General features: G+C 49.6%; 9 protein-coding genes and 2 non-coding genes across 11 annotated transcripts; 5 read left to right on the top strand and 6 right to left on the bottom strand.

Annotated features, from left to right (window-relative positions):
* The first annotated feature begins 489 nt into the window (after positions 1–489).
* AGABI2DRAFT_t146 lies at positions 490–562 on the top strand. Its single transcript has one exon. It is a non-coding gene; the product is annotated as a tRNA-Cys (tRNA).
* Positions 563–3,482: 2,920 nt separating this feature from the next.
* AGABI2DRAFT_45186 (hypothetical protein) lies at positions 3,483–3,761 on the bottom strand (the record flags this gene model as incomplete). The annotated part of the gene is made up of 1 exon (XM_006456593.1): positions 3,483–3,761. A coding segment is annotated over one exon (279 nt), but the record flags the coding sequence as incomplete, so codon positions are not given.
* Positions 3,762–4,501: 740 nt separating this feature from the next.
* Positions 4,502–8,238, bottom strand: AGABI2DRAFT_146423 (hypothetical protein; the record flags this gene model as incomplete). Its single annotated transcript, XM_006456592.1, has 15 exons — positions 4,502–4,645; positions 4,700–4,834; positions 4,887–5,168; positions 5,231–5,340; positions 5,486–5,554; positions 5,621–5,647; positions 6,108–6,449; positions 6,476–6,529; positions 6,600–6,621; positions 6,717–6,982; positions 7,035–7,293; positions 7,358–7,464; positions 7,521–7,876; positions 7,927–7,948; positions 8,010–8,238. 15 exons carry the CDS (start codon positions 8,236–8,238, stop codon positions 4,502–4,504), a joined length of 2,424 nt encoding a protein of 807 aa, XP_006456655.1.
* AGABI2DRAFT_t145 lies at positions 6,467–6,539 on the bottom strand. Its single transcript has one exon. It is a non-coding gene; the product is annotated as a tRNA-Cys (tRNA).
* Positions 8,239–10,285: 2,047 nt separating the features above from the next.
* On the bottom strand, positions 10,286–11,443 carry AGABI2DRAFT_122539 (hypothetical protein; the record flags this gene model as incomplete). Its single annotated transcript, XM_006456591.1, has 1 exon — positions 10,286–11,443. The coding sequence occupies one exon, from the start codon at positions 11,441–11,443 to the stop codon at positions 10,286–10,288; it is 1,158 nt and encodes a 385-aa protein (XP_006456654.1).
* Positions 11,444–11,869: 426 nt separating this feature from the next.
* Positions 11,870–12,439, bottom strand: AGABI2DRAFT_43156 (hypothetical protein; the record flags this gene model as incomplete). The annotated part of the gene is made up of 1 exon (XM_006456590.1): positions 11,870–12,439. A coding segment is annotated over one exon (570 nt), but the record flags the coding sequence as incomplete, so codon positions are not given.
* Positions 12,440–13,765: 1,326 nt separating this feature from the next.
* AGABI2DRAFT_146421 (hypothetical protein) lies at positions 13,766–14,353 on the top strand (the record flags this gene model as incomplete). Its single annotated transcript, XM_006456589.1, has 1 exon — positions 13,766–14,353. One exon carries the CDS (start codon positions 13,766–13,768, stop codon positions 14,351–14,353), a length of 588 nt encoding a protein of 195 aa, XP_006456652.1.
* A 470-nt stretch (positions 14,354–14,823) lies between these two features.
* On the bottom strand, positions 14,824–17,220 carry AGABI2DRAFT_122536 (hypothetical protein; the record flags this gene model as incomplete). The annotated part of the gene is made up of 3 exons (XM_006456588.1): positions 14,824–14,861; positions 14,919–16,206; positions 16,681–17,220. The coding sequence occupies 3 exons, from the start codon at positions 17,218–17,220 to the stop codon at positions 14,824–14,826; spliced, it is 1,866 nt and encodes a 621-aa protein (XP_006456651.1).
* A 1,434-nt stretch (positions 17,221–18,654) lies between these two features.
* On the top strand, positions 18,655–19,074 carry AGABI2DRAFT_77902 (hypothetical protein; the record flags this gene model as incomplete). Its single annotated transcript, XM_006456587.1, has 1 exon — positions 18,655–19,074. One exon carries the CDS (start codon positions 18,655–18,657, stop codon positions 19,072–19,074), a length of 420 nt encoding a protein of 139 aa, XP_006456650.1.
* A 329-nt stretch (positions 19,075–19,403) lies between these two features.
* Positions 19,404–19,983, top strand: AGABI2DRAFT_122534 (hypothetical protein; the record flags this gene model as incomplete). The annotated part of the gene is made up of 3 exons (XM_006456586.1): positions 19,404–19,431; positions 19,488–19,519; positions 19,558–19,983. The coding sequence occupies 3 exons, from the start codon at positions 19,404–19,406 to the stop codon at positions 19,981–19,983; spliced, it is 486 nt and encodes a 161-aa protein (XP_006456649.1).
* Positions 19,984–23,907: 3,924 nt separating this feature from the next.
* AGABI2DRAFT_228696 (hypothetical protein) lies at positions 23,908–24,267 on the top strand (the record flags this gene model as incomplete). The annotated part of the gene is made up of 1 exon (XM_006456585.1): positions 23,908–24,267. A coding segment is annotated over exon 1 (228 nt), but the record flags the coding sequence as incomplete, so codon positions are not given.
* Between the last annotated feature and the right edge of the window lie 3,095 nt (positions 24,268–27,362).

Genomic DNA, 27,362 nt, shown 5'->3' with positions numbered 1-27,362 from the left:
ATCTTTTCATGTTTCTATGCTCATTTGCTACTTGTAGAACATCTTTCCTCTCATTTTTCCTCTCCCATCCTCCTATCCTATTCCTCTGTATAGATTATATCCAATGTATTATATTTACTATGCTAATATAATCACTTTTGTTGACTTATTCACTCTTAAGCTTCTTACTATTGTCATAGTTGACCTTGAATGTCTGAAATATGTACTTGTGTGACTTTAATATGACTTTTTATTTATCTATCTTTATGTCAACATTTTTATATCTATGAGAAAGACATCAACTAAGTACAGTTTAAGTAACTTTTAAGTCATTTCCAGGAACCTCAAGACATACAAGCCTAAGTATCATTAAGAAGATTCAGACAGGTCCCTGTTCTTAATTGTTTCTTAAACTGTCATTAAGAACAATTAAAAAAAAAACATTTTTCCTGATGCACGATTTGTTAAAGCCTCGCACTTCAATATCGACTTCTGGGAAGTATATACCAAGATCATATAGCTCAGTGGTTAGAGCTTCCTAGTGCAATTGGGATGGTCCCAGGTTCAAACCCTGGTGTGGTCACTTTTCTATCTTGACAGATGACCGATCTCTCAAACAGCTTCTTGAGTTGGAGGTGGAGAGGCATGAGACCCACTACGGCCGACATGGCTCCCATGGGAGAAGTTCTGAACGCGCCTGTAATCCAGCGCGCACCTTGATTGTGTGTGAGATGAAGCATCTTTAGGTTGGTTTTGAATGCTCTCGTTCCCGGTTTGTACCAACAGCGTAGTCCGAATGTTGCTATTGGTTGAATGCACGATATATAGAGGAGGCGCTTTTGTTTAGGTGTCGGTCCTCAATTTGAATTTCCAAGCGACTTCATACAACGAACTGCAGAAACCGACTTGGTGGAATAAAACTTTACATGATCGCGAAAGGTCAAATTATGATCAAACATAATTCCGAGATATCTCCACACATCTTTGGGGACACATGGAGATTCTCGGGTGAAGGGAGCCACACCTAAATTGATGCCGGGGTTTGGCGAGTTTTTGTTACGGGCGGAGTCCGCAAAGTTGAATAATTCCGTCTTTGTATGTTCCATAACCAGACCGAAGTCCTTGAAAATGGAAGTCATTTGGGCATACGCCTCTTTTAGAGTATCATGAGTGTCCATTCTACAATCCCCCATAGCAACAAGAAGTCCATCGTCTACAAAAGAAAGAAAAGAAATTAAAGGAAAATGAATACAGTCCTCCTCATCTTTGACCCATTTGTCCAGTAAATGAAAACACGGTGCTATATACAGAGCAGAGAGTATAGGCGACAGTGCGCTACCTTGACCAACTCCTACATTACTATCGAATAAGGGAGAAGTGATATTGTCTATGGAATATTGAGTCTTTCTTCCTACTAAATAATTTGAGAAAAAAGAAACTACACTAGCCGAAAATCCAAAATGTTTGAAGATTTTAGAAAGAACATTATGATTAAGTGAAGGAAAGAATTGTGCTACATCGAAAGCCAAAACTGAAGTCACCTTCTTCTTTGCCCACGCCGTACAGACATGATGTGTCAGTGCGACTGCTGCATCCTTGACCGATCTCTGGAGAATACCTCCCGTTTGACAAGGATAGATTACGCCAGCTTCAATACTCTCAAACTGAAGCCTCCATGCGATCATTTTCTCGATAAGTTTCCCCATCGTGTTAAGCAAGACAATAGGCCTGAACAATTTGGCCTTGTCGTATGACAGTTTGCCTGGTTTTGGGATGATCACCGAAATGGATTGCTTAAAATGTTGAGGCCAGTATCCTGTGTCAAAGCAAGAATTGGCTATCTTTATTACGAATTGGCAGACCGTGTTGTCTGTCGCAAATCGCTTCCACAATCTCCAAGAGACGTGGTCTGGCCCAGGTGCCGTGTTCTTGGCACAATTTTTGAGCACGTCATGAAATTCTTGAACTGAGAACTTCACCCATTCTCTCTCTTCAAACTCCTCTAACTCTCTATACATGCTGCTCATATCCACCTCTCTATTGTCTGCTGCATTGTACGTGTTGTGAAGAGTTTCAAACAACTTTTCTTCATTGTTGCACGAATTCCCCTCACTATCTAGAGTCGCCTCCACCGCCGGCATCTTCCTCTCTCTAGTCCACGGCATCAAGTCCCATGGTCTCTTTCTGTCACTTGCCATACTATGAATCTGTTTATCAAAGTATTGTCTCCTCGCTACATGCAAAGTCCTCCTCATCTTATTGCGCATTTCCCTATTCCTAGGTCCTCCATTCTCTCCCATCTCTTGATAGACCTTCTTACACTCCTCATTCCACCACTTCTTCCCGTGACGGCTTGGTTTTCTCTCCTCTGAATACGCCTCCCATGCTCTTTTGAATGCACTAGACACTCTCCCCATTGTTGCTTCTAAATCCTCCGCTGTTTCAGAAACGTTTTCTATCATTCTACCTAAGTCTCCGCAAATCTGTGTTACATAGTCGTCCTCCTCCTCAGACCACGCTTCTATTTTTCTTTTACACCTCATCTCTGGCTCACTCCCCAAGATTGGTACCTCAATTTGAAGAGGTCAATGATCTGACCCCCACCTTTCTCTGTCATCCACTTTGATTTTGTAATGGAATCCTTCTTGGTTGATCAAGGCCGCGGATGCTGCGACAAGATCTATGACTGATGCTCGCGAATTTTTGTCATCTGGTATCCTCGTTTGTGTTCCTCTGTTAACAGGGTGCACATATTGAATTTCCAAGTCTGTGAACAGTTCCTGGAGTCGCATAAAAGGAGAAGAGCGCCTGATTTGGTTGACTGCTCCTTCATCCCATGTACGATCTTGGATGTTGAAGTCACCTGCACACAACGATATCCGTGGCAAGGTTTCAGACATCCTTCTAAGTTCATGCACCACCGCATGTGTTTCCCCATCATTGTAGACATTGAGGATATTAAATTCGTGAGGAATGCCCCTACGAGGTTGAGGAATGTGCAAAGTGACAAGTGATGCGTCACGATGTTTGATGATGTCTGACCGGAGTTGTGGTTTGAAAACGTCCAGTTGTCTGTTGATGTAGGTGAGTACCCTCCTGGCTGCTCTTGATTCATCTTTGTTATCGAAGGCTTCTGTGAAAGGACGCCACGTCGCCCTCCTTGTTCTTGGTAGATGGTTGCCTCCTCACGCCCTTCCACCCCGGTTCCTGGAACATAATAATGTCCACATATCCGGCACATTTGTCCAACACGATAGATGTGGTTTCCCAACTCTTGCGCGCATTGAATGATAGAATAGTTAAATATTTTAATGATCGTGGTGCAGATGGTTTAGGTCTGCTAATAGTATTAGTGTCTTCTCCTGTTGTACAATTCATTCAGAAGAGGAAGGGATGTCGATAATTTGCTCATCATCGAGTTGACGAGCTTGGTGAATTGCTCGGCACTTGTTATCGCGCTTCTCTCTTTCTATTGCCATATCCGTAGCGCGCCTTTGATCGTGCCACGAAATATTGTTCTGGTGCCGCTTGTACGTGCACTTGGTGGAATCAGCAGTATGGTTGCCTTTGCAATTGATGCACTTTATCTCGTGCTTGCACTCTCCTGTCCAATCCTCCTTTTTCCTTGCCGCTCCGCAACATGTGGCAAAAACGGTGTGGTTCTTGGTCATGTGGGGTTGACCGCATCGGGCACACAACTGATGGTTGAGGCGGCACCGGGATGTACCGTGGTTCCACTTCCAGCATTTCTGGCATTGTGGGACGAATTCTCTCTGGCGAGCGTACCCAACTTTAACCAATTTACCTCAAATATGATATACTTTGTTTATGAGGTCTTTGGTACGAGATCCATTTTTCGAATCCCATACTGTTAAACGTAGAACAATAGCGGTTGCAGTGGCGATCCTAACGAGCCTAGAAGCGAGTCAAACGGATAAGAACTGACTGACAAACTCAACTACCTTCTTCGCCACAGCCTTGGTAAGGATGTCGGCCACTTGCTCATGTGTAGAAACATACAAAGGATCTATGAGTCCTTCTTCAACAGCCTCCCCGAGCCAGTAAAAGCGTAGGTCTAGGTGTTTCATGCGTCCGTGATGCTCTGGGTTCTTGGCTACACTGATTCCTGACTTGTTATCAACAAAGAGTGTCGAAGGAAGTGTAAGGGGGAAGCCAAACTCGGTCAGAATATTCCTAGTCCACTTGATCTCCTTGCCAGCCTCGACGGCAGCAACAAACTTAGCCATCGCTTCTTGAACCTGTACCACTACCTTTCTCTTTTGGAAGTCTCAGTGGCCACTAGTTATGAGTAGCAATAAGCAATCTGCAATGGATGTTGACACCGCCGGTGACGACGGTGACTGGTCTGATGAAGAAGTTCCGGAAGGTATGTTCAAGTCTCAACTTGGGCGTGCTTTACTTCAAGCGGCGGGTCGTATGGAAGACGAACTCGAGCTCCCCGCGGCGTCTCGTATGACGGCGCGAAAACCTTCTAGGACTACTGGTTTCCCAGAGTCCTCCCTCACTCCCCTGTCCTACACATCGGCTCCCCGACCGCTGGACAACCCTTCCCCGACGCCGTTTCCGTCGACCCCGACACTGGCACAGTAGTATCAGTTGTGACAGTAGCTTCAACGGGACCTCCCTCGTTGTCAACTTGCATCGCCTAACAGTAGAATCAACATATAAAAAACGAGTAGCTAAGATCGTAACTACTCACAGCAGAGTTCTCGGGAAGAGTTAAAACCCGTTCCTCAGGATTATGATTGCAGATGACAACCTCCTCAGCATTCTCGCCCTCCTCGTCAGAAGAAGCTACGGTCTCTGCGGACTTGGGGAGCTTGCCACTACGACGCTATGGGAGTAGCTTCAGTAGACGGATGACAGCTAAGCGAATAAAAAGTCACCTTCTTCTTAGGAGGTACAGCTTCAGCATGAACCAGGTCCATAGGGACCTTAGCAGGAATAACAGGAGTAGCAGGAGCGGCATCAGTGTCAGCTGCAGCTTGAGTACGAGACTTCTGAGCTAGAGTGCTCTTGATGCGATTGTGGACTGATGGCATCCTGTAGGAATTGTCATGATCGTTCTGCCATATCTCAAAGCATCGACGGCCTCGGCGCAGGAGTTGGAAAATTGAAGGGTGCTCAAGAGCAGCTGGATCGATAGCGAGGCGTTGAAGCATGCTCTCCTAAAAATCAGACAATGGTAGTTAGCTATGACCAGCGACACCATTAGCTATCAGATACATACACAGACAGGAACTATAGCAGTTAGAGCATTCAGGACCGATGTCTTAGTAGTCTGCTTCTGCTTGAGACGATCGAGCCTGTGGTAGAAGTTGGCAACATTGTCATCCAAGTCTACATGAGCATGATCAGTTTCGGGGGAGTAAAGCAGGTAAGCTAGCAGTAGAAGTTGGGGTGTCGTTTGGCATGAGGAAGTCAGGGGTCCAGATAAATCGTTGCTGGTTAGACCGACGCAACGAGCTACACCCTTTATACCCACCCTGACCTCGAAGGAAAAACATATCAGCACCAGCAAAAATGGAATTGACAAAATACTCAGCAGACGAATCTAGATAAGCGATGGTACCGCATAGCTAAGCGGACGTTCTACGCCAATCATAGATCGCTAACACACCAGTTGTATCAATTTCGATGTCACCCTCTAGCTACAATGACGAGGACGTCATTTCATAGTGGGGGGGAGATAGGGACTTAGGTACAGCAAAATTCAGCGAAATTCAGTAGTAAATGAAGATCTATTAGGCTATAGACATGCAGTAGATCTTAGTCAAAAGGCAGAGGAAGCGGAAGCTAACGCAAGGTCCATTCATTAAACATTTGAAATTTGCCATATGGAGCAAAAAGATAATGGAAAACGACCCTATACGCTAGCTAAGGTTTCTTAAATACCTAATGGACTTAGATCACGTAAGAGTCAACACATCAAAAACAGATATTCATTCAAACGATTGTAGCTACGAAAAAGATATAGATAATCTAAGTGTAGCTACAAGAAACGACAGACAGACAGATAAGCAGCAACAGAAGGATCGAGTATACAGCAGCAGAAAAATGAAGAGGCAATACCTATGCCACCCTACCAGCACCAGAAGCGGACTCACCTTCACCTTCACCCGCAGTGACATTCGGGGGCACGATAGCTAGGAGCGCTGGATCGATGGTGGTCAACACCTCACCAGTTTGGCTCAAGCTAAAATACCCACCTGTGTCTTTGGGGGTGGCAGAGGCCCTAGCTTCAGAAATAGACGACCCAGAAGGTCCAGCTATGGCGTTGAGAGGATGGAGATCACCAGCTAAAAGGGCGGCATCGACCGCTATGCGTCGATCATGAAGCTCATCAGACGAAGGAAGGAAACCGGGATGCTCAGGAAGGGAGGGCCAGACGTTTCCCCCCTCTTTCAAACCGTTGACTTCTTCGATGAACAGAAGTAAAGCACGATTAGCTGTCAAGATAGAAAAGTGACCACACCAGGGTTTGAACCTGGGACCATCCCAATTGCACTAGGAAGCTCTAACCACTGAGCTATATGATCTTGGTATATAGTAGCTAAGATGTTATATGTATACATCTTAGGCCTAGAGGTGGAACCCACGACTGAGGGCCTGCTGCAGGGGCTGAGGCACAGTACAGATTATGTGAGAGCACAGAGCTCTGAACTGTCAGGTGACTTGTCCTGTCATCACCTAACATTAGCTTGGTAGAGACGCACAGCAGCTTCTTCAGGGGATTCATCGCCGGAAGGGAAAAAGCTCTCACAAATAGAAAACAGATCAGGGAGCTGGTCCTTACTAGAAATAAGACCAGCACCAACGAAATATCCAGGATCGTTTTCATGTTCGGCCTTAGCTGCCAGGATTTCGGCAGCGTGACGAGCAGTGTCAGATATAACGCGCGCCTCGACTAAGCTATAAAGCTTTCGGATGCTAGCTAGCTCCGTAATCCCTACGCTGATATTGCGAGAGCTAACGCAAAGATCTAAGCTAAATCATCAGTAAAAATCAGCTATATGAATAAAACAGGTACACACGCGACTCGCTAGACAGCCCGTAAAGCCTTAATACCTCTGCTAAGTACTGAGCTAAACCAGCCGGCTTAGCGTGAGTACAGTGCGGACGGCCCAGACGAGCACAAGAAGCGCAGGAAATGAGGGCAGCGGTGTCCGAAGCTGTAGCTTCGACGTTGGTGGTAGCCGCCTCTACATCAGCAGCAGGAGCCTTGAAACGGTGGCCACAAGCTAAGAAATTAGCCTTGCAGGATATACAATCCCCACCTGCTGGCAAGGTATTCTGTAACAGCCATAAAAAAACCGTTAGCTACAGCGACAGCATATAAAGAAGTTAGCAGACGTACAGAGCTAAAAGACCTAGCAACCTTAAAAAGGGCAGGAAGGTGATCAAGGAACGGATGGCTGGAAACTAAAGCATAGTTGTCCACAAGTCTAGTAGTGTTCCGGTTACCTGCCAGTTCAGAATGGGTTAGCTAGGCAGAGACAGACAAATAAAATGAAAGCTACCACGTTTAGCCTTTGCCGGAGGAGGATTGGCAGCTTGAAGCTTCGTATTCTCCTTGATTGATAAAACCGAGCGGTCAGGAGAAGACCCCTTAGCCTGCTTAGCCTTTCCTTTAGCTTGTCGAGTGGTAGAGACAGATGTGGTGGCTCTAGCTACGGGCTTGCCGACGAAAGCTTTGGGTTGAGCCTTAACAGTCCTAGCTTGGGACGGAGCATCGGAAGCTTTCTCCTGCTTGATAGCTTTAGCAGCCTTAGGAGGGGGGGTACCGGTGTAATGACGTTTTGAACGCGACACCTTCGGAGGAGGAGCTTCTTCCTCAGTTGTGGGTTCAGCCTCTTCAGCATCAGACGAGATTTCCCTAGGAAAAGACAAAGTTAGCTTGAACAATAAAAGTAGCAAGCTACTTACTCTATCTCCTCTTTGTCAACAGCTAGAATCAGAAACAAATCAGCATCAGTAATAGCTAATCCCAGAGTCCGAAGAAAACCTACGAGCTTTAGGGACTCGAGCCTGTTTCTTCTCCGCACGCGGTGGAAACTCCTCTTGAAGGTCGTCCTCCGCATCGTCAGAAAGCGCCGCCAGCTGAGCTTTGAGTTTGCGCCTTTGGGCAGCTTTCTCAGCTTCGCGTGTTTGCTTAGCTAGCTTCTCCTTTTTGAGGCAATAAGCAAGCACAGTCTCTTCCTCAGACTGAGTAGGGCTGAGATGACAACGACTAGGCATGGGGAATCAAAGAAAAGGGAAAGAAAGGTTGCAGTCGTCAACGGCCTTGGGCGTCTTTATATGTCCAGAAAGCCCTACCGATCGTTACCTCATTACAGAAATCAAAAGTGTAATCTCAGTATGTAAAGAGCTTAGCTCGAGCGAAGCGGTGAACTTAGACATGCCCCAGCTACAAATAAAATTGTCTAGGGTCGTGCTCAATCGAACTTTGTCTCAGAAAACCTTCCAGCTTATCAATGGCCATCTTATCTAAATCACAACAGTTAATGTGCCAACGATTGGTCAAAGTAAAGACCGATCAAACTCGAGGCGTATATTATAAGAATGTTCAGGGAAGAAGATTCCGAATAAGTCTTAGTATCGATCAAGAGAAGACAGGCTCTGTCAAATTGACTTTGCGAGGTGAAAACGCCCATAACTACGAACCGATTGGTCCGATCGCAAGGTAGCTTGACATGACAAGTCATAATCAGCGCAGCTTGCCATAACAGAACAGACGCAGCTATGTCCAACTAGAAAAAGGTGTACTAGCTATATCCAGAAACAGCACAAAGAGCCATAGTGTCTAGTGACTGAGGACAGTCATCTATTAGTGGGGGGGAGATGTTACGGCCCAAGCCGTTTTACGCTTGAAATATGCCTTTAGCTATGAATTATAGCTCATTACGGGCTTAGCTACATCATCCTATAACCCTTACTCGTCACTCAGCAGAGTATACCGTTCATTGTGAGTCTACATGAGGGATCACTGGCTCCTATATGGGAAAACTGTACCATTAGAGAAACTATAGCCTTTAGCTATGATGAACATATGTCTAGCTATAATGAGCCTCTGCATGTAGACCAAGCTAAGCCTTGGCCAGTCGTGGAATGACATGTAATCTTAGCAAGTGCGGCTAACATTTTTTTTTTTTTTTTTTTTTTTGTAATCACTATAGTTTATTTCAAAACTGCTTAAAGGGTGCCATGACGCGTTCCCTGTACTTTAGATCACCTGTACAAGTCCGTATCCAGCTGACGAGGTCGAAGCTATAAGAACAGAAACAGAAAAAGAAAAAAGAGACCATTCGAATCTGTATACAAGTACACTAAGATAGACAAAGAAACAGAAACGTTCATAGACGAGATGAAAGAAAATCATTCTTCTCCTACTCCTTTTCAACACCACCTGTGTCACAGGCTTATTCTCTCTCATCATCGCGCAAAAGATATCTCTCCATCCATCATTTATCTCCCACACATTCCAATGTCTTACGAACTCGATCGACTCGTGCAAGAAGATCGGTCCTTCTAGTGGAGGAAGCCTTCGCTTCTTCCTCCTTTTATTTTCCTCCTCTCTAGCCAACTCTAACTCTCTCCTATATGCCGGCCAGCTTTTGTCTGCATGTCGCGGAAGTTCCGGTGGTTCGAAACTAAACGCTTGGGGATTATCTTGGAGGAAGAGGATGAGGCCTCGTATTGTAGTGATTCCATCCAAGTCATAATGATTGATCCGCCTCACGAACAGAGGACAGACCATTAAAAGATGTTGCTGTGTCTCCGATGACCGAAGATCGCATTGGCACACTTTGTAAGGTTCGTTGGGGAAGAACCTCACTCTGTATTCCCCTATCGGTGCGTGATTGCACATGACTCGCATGAGACGAGCGAAGAGTGGCGAATTGCTGGCAGCCTTGACTCCTTGATATGTTTGGAACCATGGACCACCTTGAAGGTGGCTTGGAAGTACTTCGTTGCCTTCCTTGTCAGTGATTTCATACCAGCTGTTACCTTTGAAACAAGACTTGATATGATATGATGAACTTTGAACCTGCGAGCGGACCGAAGGTCCTGAGCGCGTTCCTGTACCATCCAAGGACGGCATGTGTGGTGGCGGCTCGCTTGATGCATTCCCGAGTCCTGAGCACGTTCCTATACTCCCCGAAGAGAGCATGTGTGGTGGCGGCACGTTGAAACCTTGCGAGCGGACTAAAAGCCCGAAGCGCGTTCCTATACCATCCGAAGACGGCATATTTGGTGGCGGCTCGCTCGGCGTGCAGACTCCTTGTCAGAAACCGGTTTGCCATAAGTAAATGGCGTCTCGCGTTGTTTTCTGCCTGGTGTAGTGATATGAGGCAGATTGAGGAAATGAAAGAGAGCGCTCTGTGAACGTCCTTGCGGTCTCCGCTGAATGATATGCTCTTTGAGCTAACGGCTGTAACATTCCCGAGTCCTCTGTATAGGTACCCGGAGCCGTGGCCCACGATTTGTTAAAGCCTCGCACTTCAATATCGACCTCTGGGAAGTCTGTGGCGATCGCGTCGAAGGCTAAGGATACAGCAATGGACAGCTGTGATCCGAGCGGTTTGGAATTAGTTGACATCAGATTCTTGATGATCAACTGGGACGTAGTGTAGAGAACGACCTTGGAAATAGGCCATCCTTTTTGAAGCTTCTTGTGCGCTTTGATTAATGCCAGAAATGTTGACCATCCAACAATAGTTTCATCGTTGACCCGCCTTCCGGCGGCCCTCGTTTTAGATGTGATGGCTTGTCCTTTGAAGACTGTGACGAGCGCGATGTGCGAGTGAGTTCGAAGCGGCACAGGCACGCTTGGATCGAACTTGTGTTTGACGCCTGCTGTAAACAGATGCAAGGCGTTCGGTTCCGTTACGGGAGCAAGGTTCAATTTGCTGTGGTATTCGGCTCTGTCGTCGCGATTCTTTGGCATGAGAACAAATTTGACTTTGTCTGGATGTCGGTCCACAAGCCGATGTTCAGGTTTAATATGTTCAGAGAGGGGGTCGAAGATCTCTGAGGAAGGGTTGTCGATCACCGAGTCCAATGGAGACTTGATGACTTTGCGGATCGTCTTGGACTTGCGTTCCAAGGCGTTGGGATGTAGGGTAGATCCTTTGGCTTTTCGCCGCTCTAATAATGAAAGAACGGGATGGTGCGGGTGAAGCGTATTGATGCGGATGACTGATCGCTCAAACAGCTTCTTGAGTTGGAGGTGGAGAGGCATGAGACCAGCCACGGCCGACATGGCTCCCATAGGAGAAGTTCTGAATGCGCCTGTAATCCAGCGCCTGCCTTGATTGTGTGTCATTCCTTCTTTGTCTCTTACCACCACCTTCCCTTTTGGGACATTGGTGTGGACGTGCACTTTAGTTGGAATACATTTTGTTTCTAAGGGATAACGCTTGATAACTCGCGACCCCTCCATTGCTTTCAAGTATGGCTGATCACCACGATCGCTTTTTTTTTTTTTTTTTTTTGTAATCAAGTGGCTGTTCGAGCCTTCTATTCCAGCGATATAAGTACATGCGAACACTATGTACAACGTGCTGAGAATAAGGTTGCCATGACGCGTTACCAAGAGAAAAAGAAAACATATCCTGCGCGACGAGGTCAAGCGCTAACTTTGAGAAAAAGAAAAATAAAAGTTCGATTGAAAAAGAGTGATACATCAGTATGCGACCCCGGGACAAACCTAAACAGTCAGGCACAGACCACACCTAGTATCGGAACACGAGACGTAAGCATATCAAGTGGAAGGTAATCATAGAAGAAGAATGAAGACAATTGACGGGAGGCCGACCCGGCTACTAACCCTGAAACGCGGTTTGACACGCGTTGATCACTTCTTAGGGAATTGGTGCCTCAGCCAATCCCTATCAAATCGGTTCTGCCAGAACGGACACGAAGTGTCCGTGGCAGAGTGGTCGCGCTTGGTCTTGCCTGCCGCACTACAGTTGACGCATGACCGGGCTTCTGGATCGCGCTTCGAGTGAGCGCAGTATTCGTGATGGGCGGCTTCGGAGTGAGGGAGCCCGCAGAGAGGACAGCGTATACCTTTTGATCGGCATACGGACGAGTGATGACCCCACCTCATGCACCGAGTGCACAAGGCAGAGCCGGGCCGTGGAGCTGCGCCGCGGATTTGACAGTTGCGACCGCCGATGACGATCGTCTTGCCGATATAAGAACGGGCCGAAGTGCCCGCGACAGAATCACAGATGTCGACCCACGCGACGCAAGTGTCACTGTGAGCCGAGGTCCGCATAAAGCGAACAGCGTGTTTGATGGCGATAGAGAGCTCCTTGCCAACCGGTGAAATTGCAAGCGCGTTGGTGAACGCGCTGCGCTGAGTGGATTGCCAAACCTTAGGCTCGGCGGGGATCATGGGCACATCGATAACCTTCAGATAGGAAGTCAAAGTGATGGGAGTGGACTTGATGGGCACGACGCCCGCGACGGTGACGAGACGCCGAATGTGTTTGAGAACACACGCGGTCTCGGAGGAAGTAGGGACTCGGCTCGCGGCAATGAATATGCTGGATCCAGAGTCTTCTGCATGTTCGAGAATGACGTCAGACTTGACGTCATTCTGGAGATGGGAGTTGATTTCGGCCAGCATGGCCGGGGACACATGGGCAGCGCAGACAGAAGATCCGGCCGGGGGAGTGAGTTGCACGCCGCGGCGCGAAGCACCGTGGCACGTGTGACGAGCCCTACGCTTTCTGCCCGAAGGCTGGGACGCAGGGGCAGTGGCAACAGCCGCGGGAGCGGCTAGAGCCTGAGGACGGGGCAGAGGCTGCTGTTGAGGGGGGCGGCGAGCAGCGGCCTTAGCGTACGAGTTATTTTTGGAAGGAACAGGGTCCTTTCCAAAAATGGGAGGCTGGGGTGGAGGAGGGGGGGTCGGCTGCGCCGGCTTCGCCTTCTTCGATTTACGCGGGGTCATGTCCATGTCGGCCGACGGAGACCGTGGCCGAGGGGTGGCTGTACCCGAGGGAGTAGGAGGGGGCGGAGTTGGTTCGAATGCCCGTGGAGGCGGATCGACCATCCCGATGATCTTCGCGAGCTGCTCACTGAAGGAGCCGATGCCTGCGACGGAGGAGGTGTTGTACCCATCGAGATCGCGACATCTGATGAGTGTGTGTGTTGCCCGCAATATGCAATCCGTAAACGGCACATACAGCGGGTGTTCGGGCTCAATGTCGTCAAGCATGACGATCGAGGTGTTGACGAGTTTGATCATTCCTTTCTGACCAGCGGTCAGGACGCGGGAACGACCAGAGGAGGGGGTGGAAGTCAGTGCCGGTGTTGGGGTCGACGGAAACGGCGTTGGGGAAGGGTTGTCCAACAGTCAGGGAGCCGAGGTGTAGGACAGGGGGGTGAGGGAGGACTCTGGGAACCCAGTAGTCCTAGCAGGATTTGGCGTCGTCATACGAGACGCCGCCGGGAGTTCGAGCTCGTCTTCCATACAAGCCGCCGCCTGTAGAAGAGCACGTCCAATAGAAGTATTGTACATACCCTCCGGAATTTCGTCATCAGACCAGTCGCCTTCGTCACCGTCAGCGTCAACGTCCATTGCAGATTGTTTATTGCGACTCATAACTAGTGGCCACTGAGACTTCCAAAAGAGGAAGGTAGTGGTACAGGTTCAAGAAGCGATGGTGATCACCGCGATCGCCCGTACCCCGCCCGACCATCCCGCCCGTCGTCGCCGACGGGCTCATTTCGAAGTTTTTCTTCTAAAAGCAGTATGCGCTCTAAACTTTCTGGAGCTCTAGGTGCTGCTAAAGATACTTTCAAATCTCTTGGGTCGCCCAAACCGAAGAGGAAGAATTTCATCGAAGCAGGGTTCGAAGAACTTGCTGCTAAAGAGAAGACGCTCATGGAACGAGCAGAATTAGAGATTGTTCCTACGTCGCAGGAGAGTGAGAAGGAGCTTGAGGAATTCAGGGAAGAGAGGCTAGCTTCGAGGAGATATGCTGAGGACTCAGATGATGATGAGGAAGTGGCAGAGAGCAGCGATGAAGAAAACGACGACGCAAAGGCCGCCGCCGTACCCAGCCAGACTGAGTCCAACATTTGGAATCAGTTCTCTACTCCTCCAGTGGAACTCATGACGACTCCGCCCCTCCCATCCCCCCTTGATGCATCCCAGTCGACGTACGGATTCCCCACCCCTTCCCCAGCGCTCCTCGACCATCCTGCGTTGAGGGACGCGCGTACACCTCCCCGCACCCACGAGGTCCTGCCCGATTTGGACAAGACCCCAACTACGCCCCGGGTAATGAAAATTACCGAAGCCAAAGCTTACGCGCTCAAAGTCCGAGCAGCTTGTTAAACGTAGAACGATAGCGGTTGCAGTGGCGATCCTAACGAGCCTAGAAGCGAGTCAAACGGATAGGAATTGACTGAGCAATCCCAAGGACAAACTGTGGACAGACTGTAAGAAGCTGTATTGAGTTCTAATAACTTGTACTCACCTGTGGACAGACTGTAAGAAGCTAAGGCCTCTGAAGCGTCCACAGGGAAGTTCAACCATACATGACTAAGCTATCATGTGACTAAACTCGTCCACATATATCTAAGTCCACCAGTAACACTTGTAGACTGCTTGCTCACTCTAACACACCCCCTTGATCTAGCCAGTCTACTCAAGTCCTAATAGAGGAACAGCAAACTCAACTACCTTCTTCGCCACAGCCTTTTTTTTTTTTTTTTTTTTTTTTTTTGTAATCATCATAGTTTATTTCAAAACTACTTAAAGGGTGCCATGACGCGTTCCCCGTACTTTTCATCACCTGTACTTAACTACACTACACGAAAGTATCCAGCTGACTCAGTCAAAGCTAAAAGAGAAAAAGAAAAAGAAAGAAGAAATTGTTCGAATCTGAATACAAGTACACTAAGGTAGACATAGAAACAGAAACGTTCGTACACGAGATAAAAGAAAATCATCCGTCTTCTACCTCTTTTCAACACCGCCTGCGACACAGGCTTGATCTCTCTCATCGCCGCATAGAAGATGTCCCCCCATCCGTCATCTATCTCCCACACGTTCCAATGCCTCACGAACTCGATCGACTCGTGCAAGAAGATCGGTCCGACTAATGGAGGAAGCCTCTTCTTCTTCCTCCTTTTGTTTTCTTCGTCTCTAGCCAACTCCAACTCTCTCCTATACGCTGGCCAGCTTTCGTCTGCATGTCGCGGAAGTTCCGGTGGTTCGAAACTAAACGCTTGGGGATTGTCTTGGAGGAAGAGGATGAGGCCTCTTATCGTAGTGATTCCGTCCAAGTTGTAATGATTGATCCGCCTCACGAACAGAGGACAGACCATAAGTAGATGTTGTCGCGTCTCCGGTGACTTGAGATCGCATTGACATGATTTGTAAGGCTCCTTTGGGAAGAACCTCACTCTGTATTCCCCTATTGGTGCGTGATTGCACATGACTCGCATAAGACGAGCGAAGAGTGGCGAATTGTTGGCGGCCTTGACTCCTTGATATGTTTGGAACCATGGACCGCCTTGTAAGTGACTTGGAAGTACTTCGTTGCCTTCCTTGTCAGTAATTTCATACCAGCTATTACCTTTGAAGCAAGTCTGGTTATGATATGATGAACCTTGCATTTGCGAGCGGACCGAAGGTCCTGAGCGCGTTCCTATACCATCCGAAGATGGAATGTGTGGTGGCGGCTCGCATTGAATGTTCCCGAGTCCTGAGCGCGTTCCTATACTACCCGAAGGCAGCATGTGTGGTGGCGGCACGTTGGATCTTTGCGAGCGGACTAAAAGTCCGAAGCGCGTTCCTATACCATCCGAAGACGGCATGTGTGGTGGCGGCTCGCTCGGCGTGCAGACTCCTTGGAAACCAATTTGCCATAGCTGAATGGCATCTCGCGTAGTTTTCTGCCTGGTATAATGATATGAGGCAGATTGAGGGAAGGAAAGAGAGCGCTCTGTAAACGTCCTTGCGGTCTCCGCTGAATAGTATGCTCTTTGGGCCAACGGCTGTAACATTCCCGAGTCCTCTGTATAAGTACCCGGAGCCGTGGCCCACGATTTGTTAAAGCCTCGCACTTCAATATCGACCTCTGGAAAGTCTGTGGCGATTGCGTCGAAGGCTAGGGATACAGCAATAGATAGCTGTGATCCGAGCAGTTTGGAGTTGGTTGACATCAGATTCTTGACGATCAACTAGGACGTGGTGTAAAGGACGACCTTGGAAATAGGCCATCCCTTTTGAAGCTTCTTGTGCGCTTTGATTAATGCCAGAAATGTAGACCATCCGACAATTGTTTCATTGTTGACCCGCCTTCCAGCGGCCCTCGTTTTAGAAGTTATGGCTTGTCCTTTGAAGACTGTGACAAGCGCGATGTGCGAGTGGGTTCGTGTTAGCAGTGGTAAATCCTCGGATCTATTTGGACTATTAATAGTTGTTCTATCACTTTCCATATGACGTCATCAATGATGTCATTTCGTCGTCATGCATTACATCATACGTATGTCATAGCCATTACTTCTTTGATTTCAAATCGTTTTGTAGTAGTATAAGTATCTTGCCTCGACAAGTAGTTCCTTGTCGAGTTAGACCTCAATACTAGTGGTTTAACAACATCTACTGGAACCGTTAGCTTCCACTGACAGAGTTCGACGTCTATCGACTCTCACTCTTATTCTAAAAGTTCGATGCGGCACAGGCACGCTAGGATCGAACTTGTGTTTGACGCCTGCTGTAAACAGATGCAAGGCGTTCGGTTCCGTTACGGGAGCAAGGTTCAATTTGCTGTGGTATTCGGCTCTGTCGTCGCGATTCTTTGGCATGAGCACGAATTTGACTTTGTCTGGATGTCGGTCCACAAGCCGATGTCCAGGTTTGATATGTTCAGAGAGGGGGTCGAATATCTCTGAGGAAGGGTTGTCAATCACCGAATCAAGCGGAGACTTGATGACTTTGCGGATCGTCTTGGACTTGCGCTCCAAGGCGTTGGGATGTAGGGTAGATCCTTTGGCTTTTCGCCGCTCTAATAGTGAAAGAACGGGATGGTGCGGATGAAGCGTGTTGATGCGGATAACCGATCTCTCAAACAGCTTCTTGAGTTGGAGGTGGAGAGGCATGAGACCAGCCACGGCCGACATGGCTCCCATTGGAGAAGTTCGAAACGCGCCTGTAATCCAGCGCGCCCCTTGATTGTGAGTGAGACGGAGCATCTTGATGTATCCGCTCCTTGAACCACAACCACTACCTTCCTGTTTTGGAAGTCTTGGTGGAAGTACCTTGAGTAGCGAATATTATCATCCTGAATGCCTCCCAAGCCTAAGCGTCCCAAGGCTAAGTCTGATGCGGTGGTCCCCTCGTGGGCCGACCATGTCAATCTCGACGAGCTGAACGAGAATCAGCGTCAATTCCTCTTCGCCAACTCAGGATCAGCTCCGGCCATCCTGGCTACTCTTCAACACAAGGGGTCTATCACCTCTTGGAACCCTCCTCGTGGTGGCCCGCTGGACGTCCGTCCATTCGGCCCGGATTCTATCATCCCCGCGCCCAACACTGATTGGGATGCCGATGGGGGTGAACTCTTCGACCTCCCCGGAAGTAGTCTGGACCCTGCGCAGACCACTTCTACTCTTGGTAAACGGCCCCAGCCACCCTCTCCTGCCCCCTCCACCTCGCTTGCAGCTGGCACTCCGCCGGCTAAGGCAGGTGATGATCAAGACATGCGCTCACCCGAGTCACCCACCCCCGCAAGCGCCCCCTTCTGGGGTGTTTACTTCAGGAATCTAGAGAACGCACTGGCCACTCTGGACCCCACACACCACCAGTCGGCGCGGTACCTCGGTACTATGCTCACTGGGTTGCAGAAGATAGTGCGCGATGAGCGCTATCTCTCCCTTCAGGTTGACGGCGGTTTCACCGTTGCCGACCTCATTGATGCCTTGCCGCACAGGTCTAGTGTGGTCCAGCCCCCCCACCCTCCTCGTGTTCCGGAGACCGGCCCTCGGCCTACCTCCAAACCCCCTCCTAAGAAGGTCAAGTTTAACCCGCCTTCTCCCCTTGCCAAGAAGGCGAGTGCTCCAGCTTCGGCTGATAGTGCACCGCCTATTCTTTCCCAACGACCGCCTCCGTCTCAGGCCCCGGCCGTTTCCGTCCGCACCCCGCATGCCAAGACTCCTGTCCGACGCAAGCAGGGCAAACACACAGTCCACGGCCCGTCTCGCCGAGGCATTATCATCTCCCCCCCGAGGAATGTTCGTCTCGGGGCTCACAAGTTCAAGGTTGAATTTATCAACAAACTCAACAACCTCCTACTCACTGATCTGAAGGTCGACGACCTTCTTATCGAACATGCTGCTGAACACGGGATATCCACCTTCCTCGCCACCACCCGTGTCCCCACTCCCGCTGAGTGCGCGTTCGTGCTTAAACACGTGCGTGCACACTTCGTCATTGAAGGGAAAGATAACGCCGGTCCGATCACCCTATCCACTCCCACGTCCACTTCTTATCTCAAGATCGTGGACATTCCTATCACCGATCCTAAATCAAAGGATTGGCTCAAAGCCACGAACGTCACTCTCTCCGAAGCGATGCTCGCATCTCCAGTCGGATCCTCGCTAGCCGACATCATCAAACACGTTCGCCTCATGCGAACCTCCCCTCATTCGGATTCATGCATAGCGTGGGTCGACATCTCCGACACCGTCTCGGGAACTTCTGCTAAGAAGTTCATTGGGAAGTTTATTTCTGTGGCACGCAAGAACTGCAAGATCCTCGGCGCTCGCCCCCACTCCGGTTCCGTCCTGTGCACTCGGTGTTACAGGTGGGGCCACCACTCATCTCAGTGCCGCCGCCTCGGTGTGCGCTGCCCTCTATGCGGAGGCCCTCATCGCGAGGACTCTCACTCTCTCATGGTGCCCGACGACAAAGTTGCACACCGACACTGCGTGAACTGTACCGCTTCCAAGCGGGAAAAGCGCAGCCACTCCGCTACAGATAAGGCTTGTCCTTTCTGGAAGCATCGGTTCGATCGGGAATGGCTTCGCAAGCAATTCCCAGCAAAGTGACAGCGTGCGTATTAACGTGCGTTATTGTTAGTAGATGTTTCCTTCTATTTTTACACTCTCTCTTCTTTCTACGGCGGGTCGTTACCTCGGCCTTTCTTACGGACCGTTATGTAGTCCTTCTTCTTTGATATTTCCTTTCCAAGTCTCTCTGTTAAACCCTGTTGCCAGCGTTTGACCTTGTCACGCGTCAGGGGGGGGGTCACCTTTGTAGTCGTAGCTGGCAGGTGTACGTAAAGCCGGGGGAACGCGTCATGGCACCCCACGTATGAGTAGTATTGAAATATATTACATTGATTACAAAAAAAAAAAAAAAAAAAAAAAGCATCTTGATGTTGGTTTTGAATGCTCTCGTTCCCGGTTTGTACCAACAGTGTAATCCAAAAGTCGCTATTGGCTGAATGCATGATATGTAGAGGAGGCGCTTTTGTTTAGGCGTCAATCCTCGGTTGGAGTTTCCAAGCGACTTCATGCAACGAACTGCAGAGACCGACTTGGTGGAATAGAATTGCATGGGTCGATATCCACGACACGGTGTCGGGCTCCAATGCTCGACTCTACCTTTCCAAGTTCATCTCCGTTGGTGGAGTGAACTGTCAGATCAAGGGCGCTCGCCCTCATTCCGGCTCCGTCCATTGCGCTCGTTGTCAGCGCTGGGGCCACCATTCCGAACAGTGCCGTGCCAAGTGTGCGCGCTGCTCCCTCTGCTCTGGTCCTCACTCCGAGGCCAATCACTTCAAGTGTGTCGACGCTAAACGCGTCGACGTGCGTCAATGCGCAAACTGTACCGCGGCTAAACGCCCAGTGGACAAGCGCTCACATTCCTCGACGGATGCTAAGGTGTGCCCGTTTTGGAAAAATAGGTTCGATCGTGCTTGGCTTAAACGCCAGTTCCCCGCGCGTTCGACTTAATGGAGTACAGACTGCCGTCGCCGGGTTGGGTCGGTGGATTCTGATGGAGAACTGGGAAGGTTGTGTAGCGGTATAGGAGGGTGAATGGTAGTGGTGAGGACAATTTCTTCTGAGGATTTCAAGTGACTTCGGGTCTGCCTCAATTTTTCACTTTCATATTTGATATGTTTGACTCCGATATGGGACTGCGAGTGCTCTTTTGTTCCGGTATTATGTAGGATGTATTGCCTGACTGCTTGGTTTTATCCCGGGGCCTCTTACGTATGTATCAATGTCTCGATTGGTTTTTTGTTTTGTTTCTTTTTCTCTTTCTCGATAGCGCTTGACCTCGTCGCGCTGGATACGTTTTTGTAGTTAGAATACTGTAGTTCTGGGCCTCTGTAAACTGGCGAGTGTAGTAAGCCGCGGGAACGTGTCGTGACACCCGACGTACGAGTAGTATTGAAATATACTTACGTTGATTACAAAAAAAAAAAAAAAAAAAAAAAAGGTGGAATAGAATTTGACATGATCGCGAAAGGTCAAATTGCGATCAAACATGATTCCGAGATATCTCCACACTCTTCGCCACAGCCTTGGTAAGGATGTCGGCCACTTGCTCGTGAGTCGAAACATATAAAGGATCAATAAGTCCTTCTTCAACAGCCTCCCGGAGCCAGTAGAAGCGCAGGTCTAGGTGTTTCATGCGTCCGTGATGCTCTGGATTCTTGGCTACACTGATTCCTGACTTGTTATCAACGAAGAGAGTCGAAGGAAGTGTCGGAGGAAAGCCAAACTCGGTCAGAATATTCCTAGTCCATTTAATCTCCTTGCCAGCCTCGACGGCAGCAACAAACTCGGCCTCAGTGCTCGAGAGAGTCACAAATGGCTGGTGCTTAGAAGACCAGCCCACAGCAGCTCCCGAGACTAGAGTCACATAACCACCCGTAGCTCGACCTGTAGCCTTGCAGGCTCCGTGAGAGGCGTCAGAATAGGTAGTGAAGAGTTCCTCCGAGTCACTAGCTCGATAGACTAGCTTGTAGTGCATAGTGCCAATGAGATAACGGAACAAGTGCTTGACTGCAAGCCAGTGAGCTGGAGCTGGGTTCGAGTTGAACCTCCCGCGATAGGAGACAGCATAGGCAATGTCGGGGCGAGTCATAGTGGCCAGATACTGAAGGGCACCTACAGCATTGAGATAAGGAACTGACTTCATCTCAGCCTGATCCTCGAGTGAAGGAATAATGTCGGAGAGCTCAGATCCCGGAGCGAGTGGAGTGGAAAGAGGATTAGGATCATCCATATTGAAGCGTTCTAGGAGCTCCTTGATGTAGTGCTCCTGCGAGAGGGAGATGGAGCGAGTAGAAGAGTCCTGAGTGACCTGAATACCCAGCAGAAGTGTAGTAGACCCGAGATCACGGAGTTTGAAGTGTTTGGACAGCTCAGAGACAGCCTAGGCCATGGCAGCATCACTTTTCGAGACAAGAGTAATGTCATCAATGAATACTGGCACAATGACCTTGATGTCACCTTTGGAGTAGATGTAGATGGAGCTGTCAGAGCGAAGCCTAGTGTAGCCAATGCCTTCAAGGACACCCCGGAGTTTCTTATTCCACTGCCTGGCAGCCTGCTTGAGGCCATAAAGCGATTTACGGAGCCGAAAGACCATGTTAGGACTACCAATGTGATAGCCCTCGGGTTGGCGCATATAGATCTCCTCTTCGAGTTCTCCATAGGTGAAGGCAGAAGAGATGTCGACTGAACGCATTTTGTAGCCTTCTCTAGCTGCAAGAGCAACAATGAGGCGTAGTGACGCAGGACGGAATGTAGGGGCAAAGACCTCGGTGAAGTCGAATCCAGGACGTTGGGAATAGCCCTTAGCAACGAGACGAGCCCGGTAGCGCTCAATTGAGCCGTCGGCAAGTCGTTTCACTTTGAACACCCAGCCAGAGTTGACTACCTTCTTGCCTGGAGGCAGTTCCATTAACTCCCAAGTTCCGTTAGCCTCGAGATTGAATATCTCAGTGTTACAAGCCTCAGTCCAGCAATCCGAGTCAGGAGACTTCATTGCTAGTCTATAACTCCGGGGATCAGCACCCGAAACGGCTCCAGCAAACTCGACTTCACAGAACTCAGAGTCAGCTAGCAGAGCAGCTTCGTCGTCAGAGTCAGAGTCATTACCAGCTAAGTCTGGTTGTTTGAGCTTCCACCATTGACCAGGAGGCTTCCGAACTCGCCCAGTACGTCTAGGAACGTGAGGGGGTTCAAGGGGCGCTCCGGCAGTAGGAGGAGTCACTGGGAGTGGTGCATGGATTTGTGGAGGAGTGACTGGAGGAATCAAGGGAGGAATTACTGGAGGAATCAATGGGAGAGGTGGTAGAGGTAGAACTGGCTTCTCTTCAGGAGGAACTGAAGCGGACGGAGTGGGAGTCTTAGGACGAGCAGGAGGGAAGTGATTATCACCCCCTTCATCCTGTAGAGGTGGCAGTCCCGAGTGTGATGATGTATCATTAGGAGTTTGTAGTGACTCTGGTAGGCAAGCAAATGATGGGACAGCCTCGAGTTGGGCTTTGGAAGTGCCCGGAAAGTATCTCTCGTCAAAGTCAGCTCTCTCGGAGATCACAGTTCGCTTTGTGACTGGGTTGTAGAATTTCCAGCCTTTGTATCCAGCCGGATAGCCTATAAAGACACACTTCTCGTAGTGAGGCTGGAGAGAATTGCGCTTATCTCGTTGTACATGGACATAGGAAGTGCACCCCCAGACCCGGAGATGTGAGACATCAGGTTTTCGCTTATAGAAAGCTTGGAAGGGAGTGGTACCCGAAAGCGAAGCAGTAGGGAGCATATTCCAGACTGTTAGAGTGAACAAGCAGTCTACAAGTGTAGTTGGTGGACTTAGAGATATGCGGACGAGTTTAGTCACATGATAGCTTAGTCATGTATGGTTGAACTTCCCTGTGGACGCTTCAGAGGCCTTAGCTTCTTACAGTCTGTCCACAGGTGAGTACAAGTTAGTATATCACAATATAGCTTCTTACAGTCTGTCCACAGTTTGTTCAAGGGGCGCTCCGGCAGTAGGAGGAGTAACTGGGAGTGGTGCATGGATTTGTGGAGGAGTGACTGGAGGAATCAAGGGAGGAATTACTGGAGGAATCAATGGGAGAGGTGGTAAAGGTAGAACTGGCTTCTCTTAAGGAGGAACTGAAGCGGACGGAGTGGGAGTCTTAGGACGAGCAGGAGGGAAGTGATTATCACCCCCTTCATCCTGTAGAGGTGGCGGTCCCGAGTGTGATGATGTATCATTAGGAGTTTGTAGTGGCTCTGGTAAGCAAGCAAATGACGGGACAGCCTCGAGTTGTTGGGCCCCGGCTTCTAACAGCCTTCAAAACGCGTTTTTTGTCACTATCTACCATTTTCCCCTCTATATCTCAACTTCTATCCCTTCCCCTGCACTCAAATCGACGTCTATGGCCTCGCAATCGCGCACACACGCTCCCTATGCCTGTGACACCATTTCGACGCGTTTTGGCGCGTCTCCGACGCGTCTGAGAGCCCCTACATCGACCACAACTCCCTCTGGCAGCCATACACCCTCTCCACACTCTCTAGGACCGATTTCTGGCCCTAAGAACGCGTCAATCGCTTGTTCCTTTTGTGGGAGGGTAGGGCACATGTCTAGGAGGTGCAGGAAGCGAAAGAACGCGAAAAAACGCGCTCAGGAGCGCTCCAGACTGCCTGGAACATCTAAAAGTAATGTCACAGGGCCACTTGGCCATCTGAGTGGGATAGGTGCAGCTCTTCCAGCTGTCAAGACACCACCCACTCCTCCTGGGGATGTTTCTACTGGTTCTGGCTCTCCTGGCTCTGATATTCCACTGAGAGCGTCCGCTCTTGGTGCTTATTCCTCTCCCTCATCCTCTCCCTCATCATCTTCCTCACCATCCTCCCAACAACTCTGCTGAGCTCGACGGCTCAACTCTCACTTCGGAGGCTGCTTTTTCTGTCTCCACTCTCCCAGTTGACATCTCGCTATGGCATCGTCGCTTCATTCATCACAACTACGCTGATGTGAAGTCTATGATCAGTAAGGAGCTAGTTACTGGCTTGAAACTCGAGTCAAATTCGCCTCCTGATGCTATCTGTGAGCCCTGCCTTGCTGGCAAGATGCATTCCCATCCTTTTCCCTCCTCCTTGAATCACAATCGCTCTCCTCTTGAGCTTGTGCATTCAGACCTTCACGGACCGCTCCCAGTCTCTACTCACTCAGGCTACAAGTACTGGATTACCTTCATCGACGACTCGACACGTTTTCGGGCAGTGTATCTGCTTAAAGCAAAGTCTGAGGCATTTGAAGCGTTCAAAGTCTACAAATCCTGGGCTGAGACTCAACTCGGAGTCAAACTGCGAGCTCTACAGGATGACAAGGGTGGCGAGTATATGTCTAAGGCTTTTCTAGCCTTCACACAGGAAGCTGGCATCGAGAGGAGGCATTCTACTCGAAATAGACCTCAACAGAATGGACTTGCAGAACGTGCTAATAGGACTATGGGAGAGAGGATCACTGCTATGCTCTCGGAATCTCGGCTACCTGGTTCGTTCTGGGGTGAATGTATCTCGTCTATGGTTCATGTCTGGAATATGCTTCCCACTGCTTCGCTTTCGGGCACTACTCCCTTCCAAGCTTTCTATAAGCGAAAACCTGATGTCTCACATCTCCGGGTATGGGGGTGCACTTCCTATGTCCATGTACAACGAGATAAGCGCAATTCTCTCCAGCCTCACTACGAGAAGTGTGTCTTTATTGGCTATCCGGTTGGCTACAAAGGCTGGAAGTTCTACAACCCAGTCACAAAGCGAACCGTGATCTCCGAGAGAGCTGATTTCGACGAGAGATACTTTCCGGGCACTTCTAAAGCCCAACAACTCGAGGCTGTCCCGTCATTTGCTTGCCTACCAGAGCCACTACAAACTCCTAATGATACATCATCACACTCGGGACCGCCACCTCTACAGGATGAAGGGGGTGATAATCACTTCCCTCCTGCTCGTCCTAAGACTCCCACTCCGTCCGCTTCAGTTCCTCCTGAAGAGAAGCCAGTTCTACCTTTACCACCTCTCCCATTGATTCCTCCAGTAATTCCTCCCTTGATTCCTCCAGTCACTCCTCCACAAATCCATGCACCACTCCCAGTTACTCCTCCTACTGCCGGAGCGCCCCTTGAACCCCCTCACGTTCCTAGACGTACTGGGCGAGTTCGGAAGCCTCCTGGTCAATGGTGGAAGCTCAAACAACCAGACTTAGCTGGTAATGACTCTGACTCTGATGACGAAGCTGCTCTGCTAGCTGACTCGGAGTACTGTGAAGTTGAGTTTGCTGGAGCTGTCTCGGGTGCTGATCCCCGGAGTTATAGACTAGCTATGAAGTCTCCTGACTCGGATTGCTGGACTGAGGCTTGCAACACTGAGATATTCAATCTCGAGGCTAACGGAACTTGGGAGCTCATGGAACTGCCTCCTGGCAAGAAGGTAGTCAACTCTGGCTGGGTGTTCAAAGTGAAACGACTTGCCGACGGCTCAATTGAGCGCTACCGGGCTCGTCTCGTTGCCAAAGGCTATTCCCAACGTCCTGGATTCGACTTCACCGAGGTCTTTGCCCCTACATTTCGTCCTGCGTCACTACGCCTCATTGTTGCTCTTGCAGCTAGAGAAGGCTACAAAATGCGTTCAGTCGACATCTCTTCTGCCTTCACCTATGGAGAACTCGAAGAGGAGATCTATATGCGCCAACCCGAGGGCTATCACATTGGTAGTCCTAACATGGTCTTTCGGCTCCGTAAATCGCTTTATGGCCTCAAGCAGGCTGCCAGGCAGTGGAATAAGAAACTCCGGGGTGTCCTTGAAGGCATTGGCTACACTAGGCTTCGCTCTGACAGCTCCATCTACATCTACTCCAAAGGTGACATCAAGGTCATTGTGCCAGTATTCATTGATGACATTACTCTTGTCTCGAAAAGTGATGCTGCCATGGCCTAGGCTGTCTCTGAGCTGTCCAAACACTTCAAACTCCGTGATCTCGGGTCTACTACACTTCTGCTGGGTATTCAGGTGAAGCAGGATCGCTCTCATCACACTATCTCCCTCTCGCAGGAGCACTACATCAAGGAGCTCCTAGAACGCTTCAATATGGATGATGCTAATCCTCTTTCCACTCCACTTGCTCCGGGATCTGAGCTCTCGGACATTATTCCTTCACTCGAGGATCAGGCTGAGATGAAGTCAGTGCCCTATCTCAATGCTGTAGGTGCTCTTCAGTATCTGGCCACTATGACTCGTCCCGACATTGCCTATGCTGTCTCTTATCTCGGGAGGTTCAACTCGAACCCAGCTCCGGCTCACTGGCTTGCAGTCAAGCACTTGTTCCGTTATCTCATTGGCACTATGCACTACAAGCTAGTCTATCGAGCTAGTGACTCGGAGGAACTCTTCACTACCTACTCGGACGCCTCTCACGGAGCCTGCAAGGCTACAGGTCGAGCTACGGGTGGTTATGTGACTCTAGTCTCGGGTGCTGCTGTAGGTTGGTCTTCTAAGCGCCAGCCATTTGTGACTCTCTCGAGCACTGAGGCTGAGTTTGTTGCTGCCGTCGAGGCTGGCAAGGAGATCAAGTGGACTAGGAATATCCTGACCGAGTTTGGCTTTCCTCCGACACTCCCTTCGACTCTCTTCGTTGATAACAAGTCAGGAATCAGTGTAGCCAAGAATCCAGAGCATCACGGACGCATGAAGCACCTAGACCTGCGCTTCTACTGGCTCCGGGAGGCTGTTGAAGAAGGACTCATAGATCCTTTGTATGTTTCGACTCACGAGCAAGTGGCCGACATCCTTACCAAGGCTGTGGCAAAGAAGGTAGTTGAGTTTGCTGTTCCACTACTGGGACTTGAGTAGACTGGCTGGACAATCGCTCCTTGACCTCTTACCACTACCTTCCTCTTTTGGAAGTCTCAGTGCTAGGTGTCTAGTAGTACCAATATACGTTCCAATGCCCGCTCCGCGTCGCAAACAACAGTCCGCACCGGCCTCTGCGCCATACCCGTCCCGTCCACCATCTCAGGCGCCGCCACCGCCCGCCAACCCGACCGCCACTCGCCTCACTGTCTCAGACATTGGGGTACTACTCGACCCGAAATATCAAGGTCAAATCGTCCTCTCCACCTTCGGGTACGACTCGCAGGAGAACAGGGCAATCATGGACGCCGTCCGCAACCGGGGCATTGCCCCTGCGACCACCATCGCCAACGCTGAAGCTCGCGCTGCGAGCAAAGGTAATGTCAAAGGGCCATCTGGCCAAGCTTCTGGGATCGGTGCAGCCCCTCCGGCTGTCAAGACACCGCCCAGCGTCC

This window comes from Agaricus bisporus, assembly GCF_000300575.1.
Source record: "Agaricus bisporus var. bisporus H97 unplaced genomic scaffold AGABI2scaffold_13, whole genome shotgun sequence".
Taxonomy (NCBI): Eukaryota; Fungi; Basidiomycota; class Agaricomycetes; order Agaricales; family Agaricaceae; genus Agaricus; species Agaricus bisporus.
This window is presented reverse-complemented; position numbering and strand designations above follow the sequence as displayed.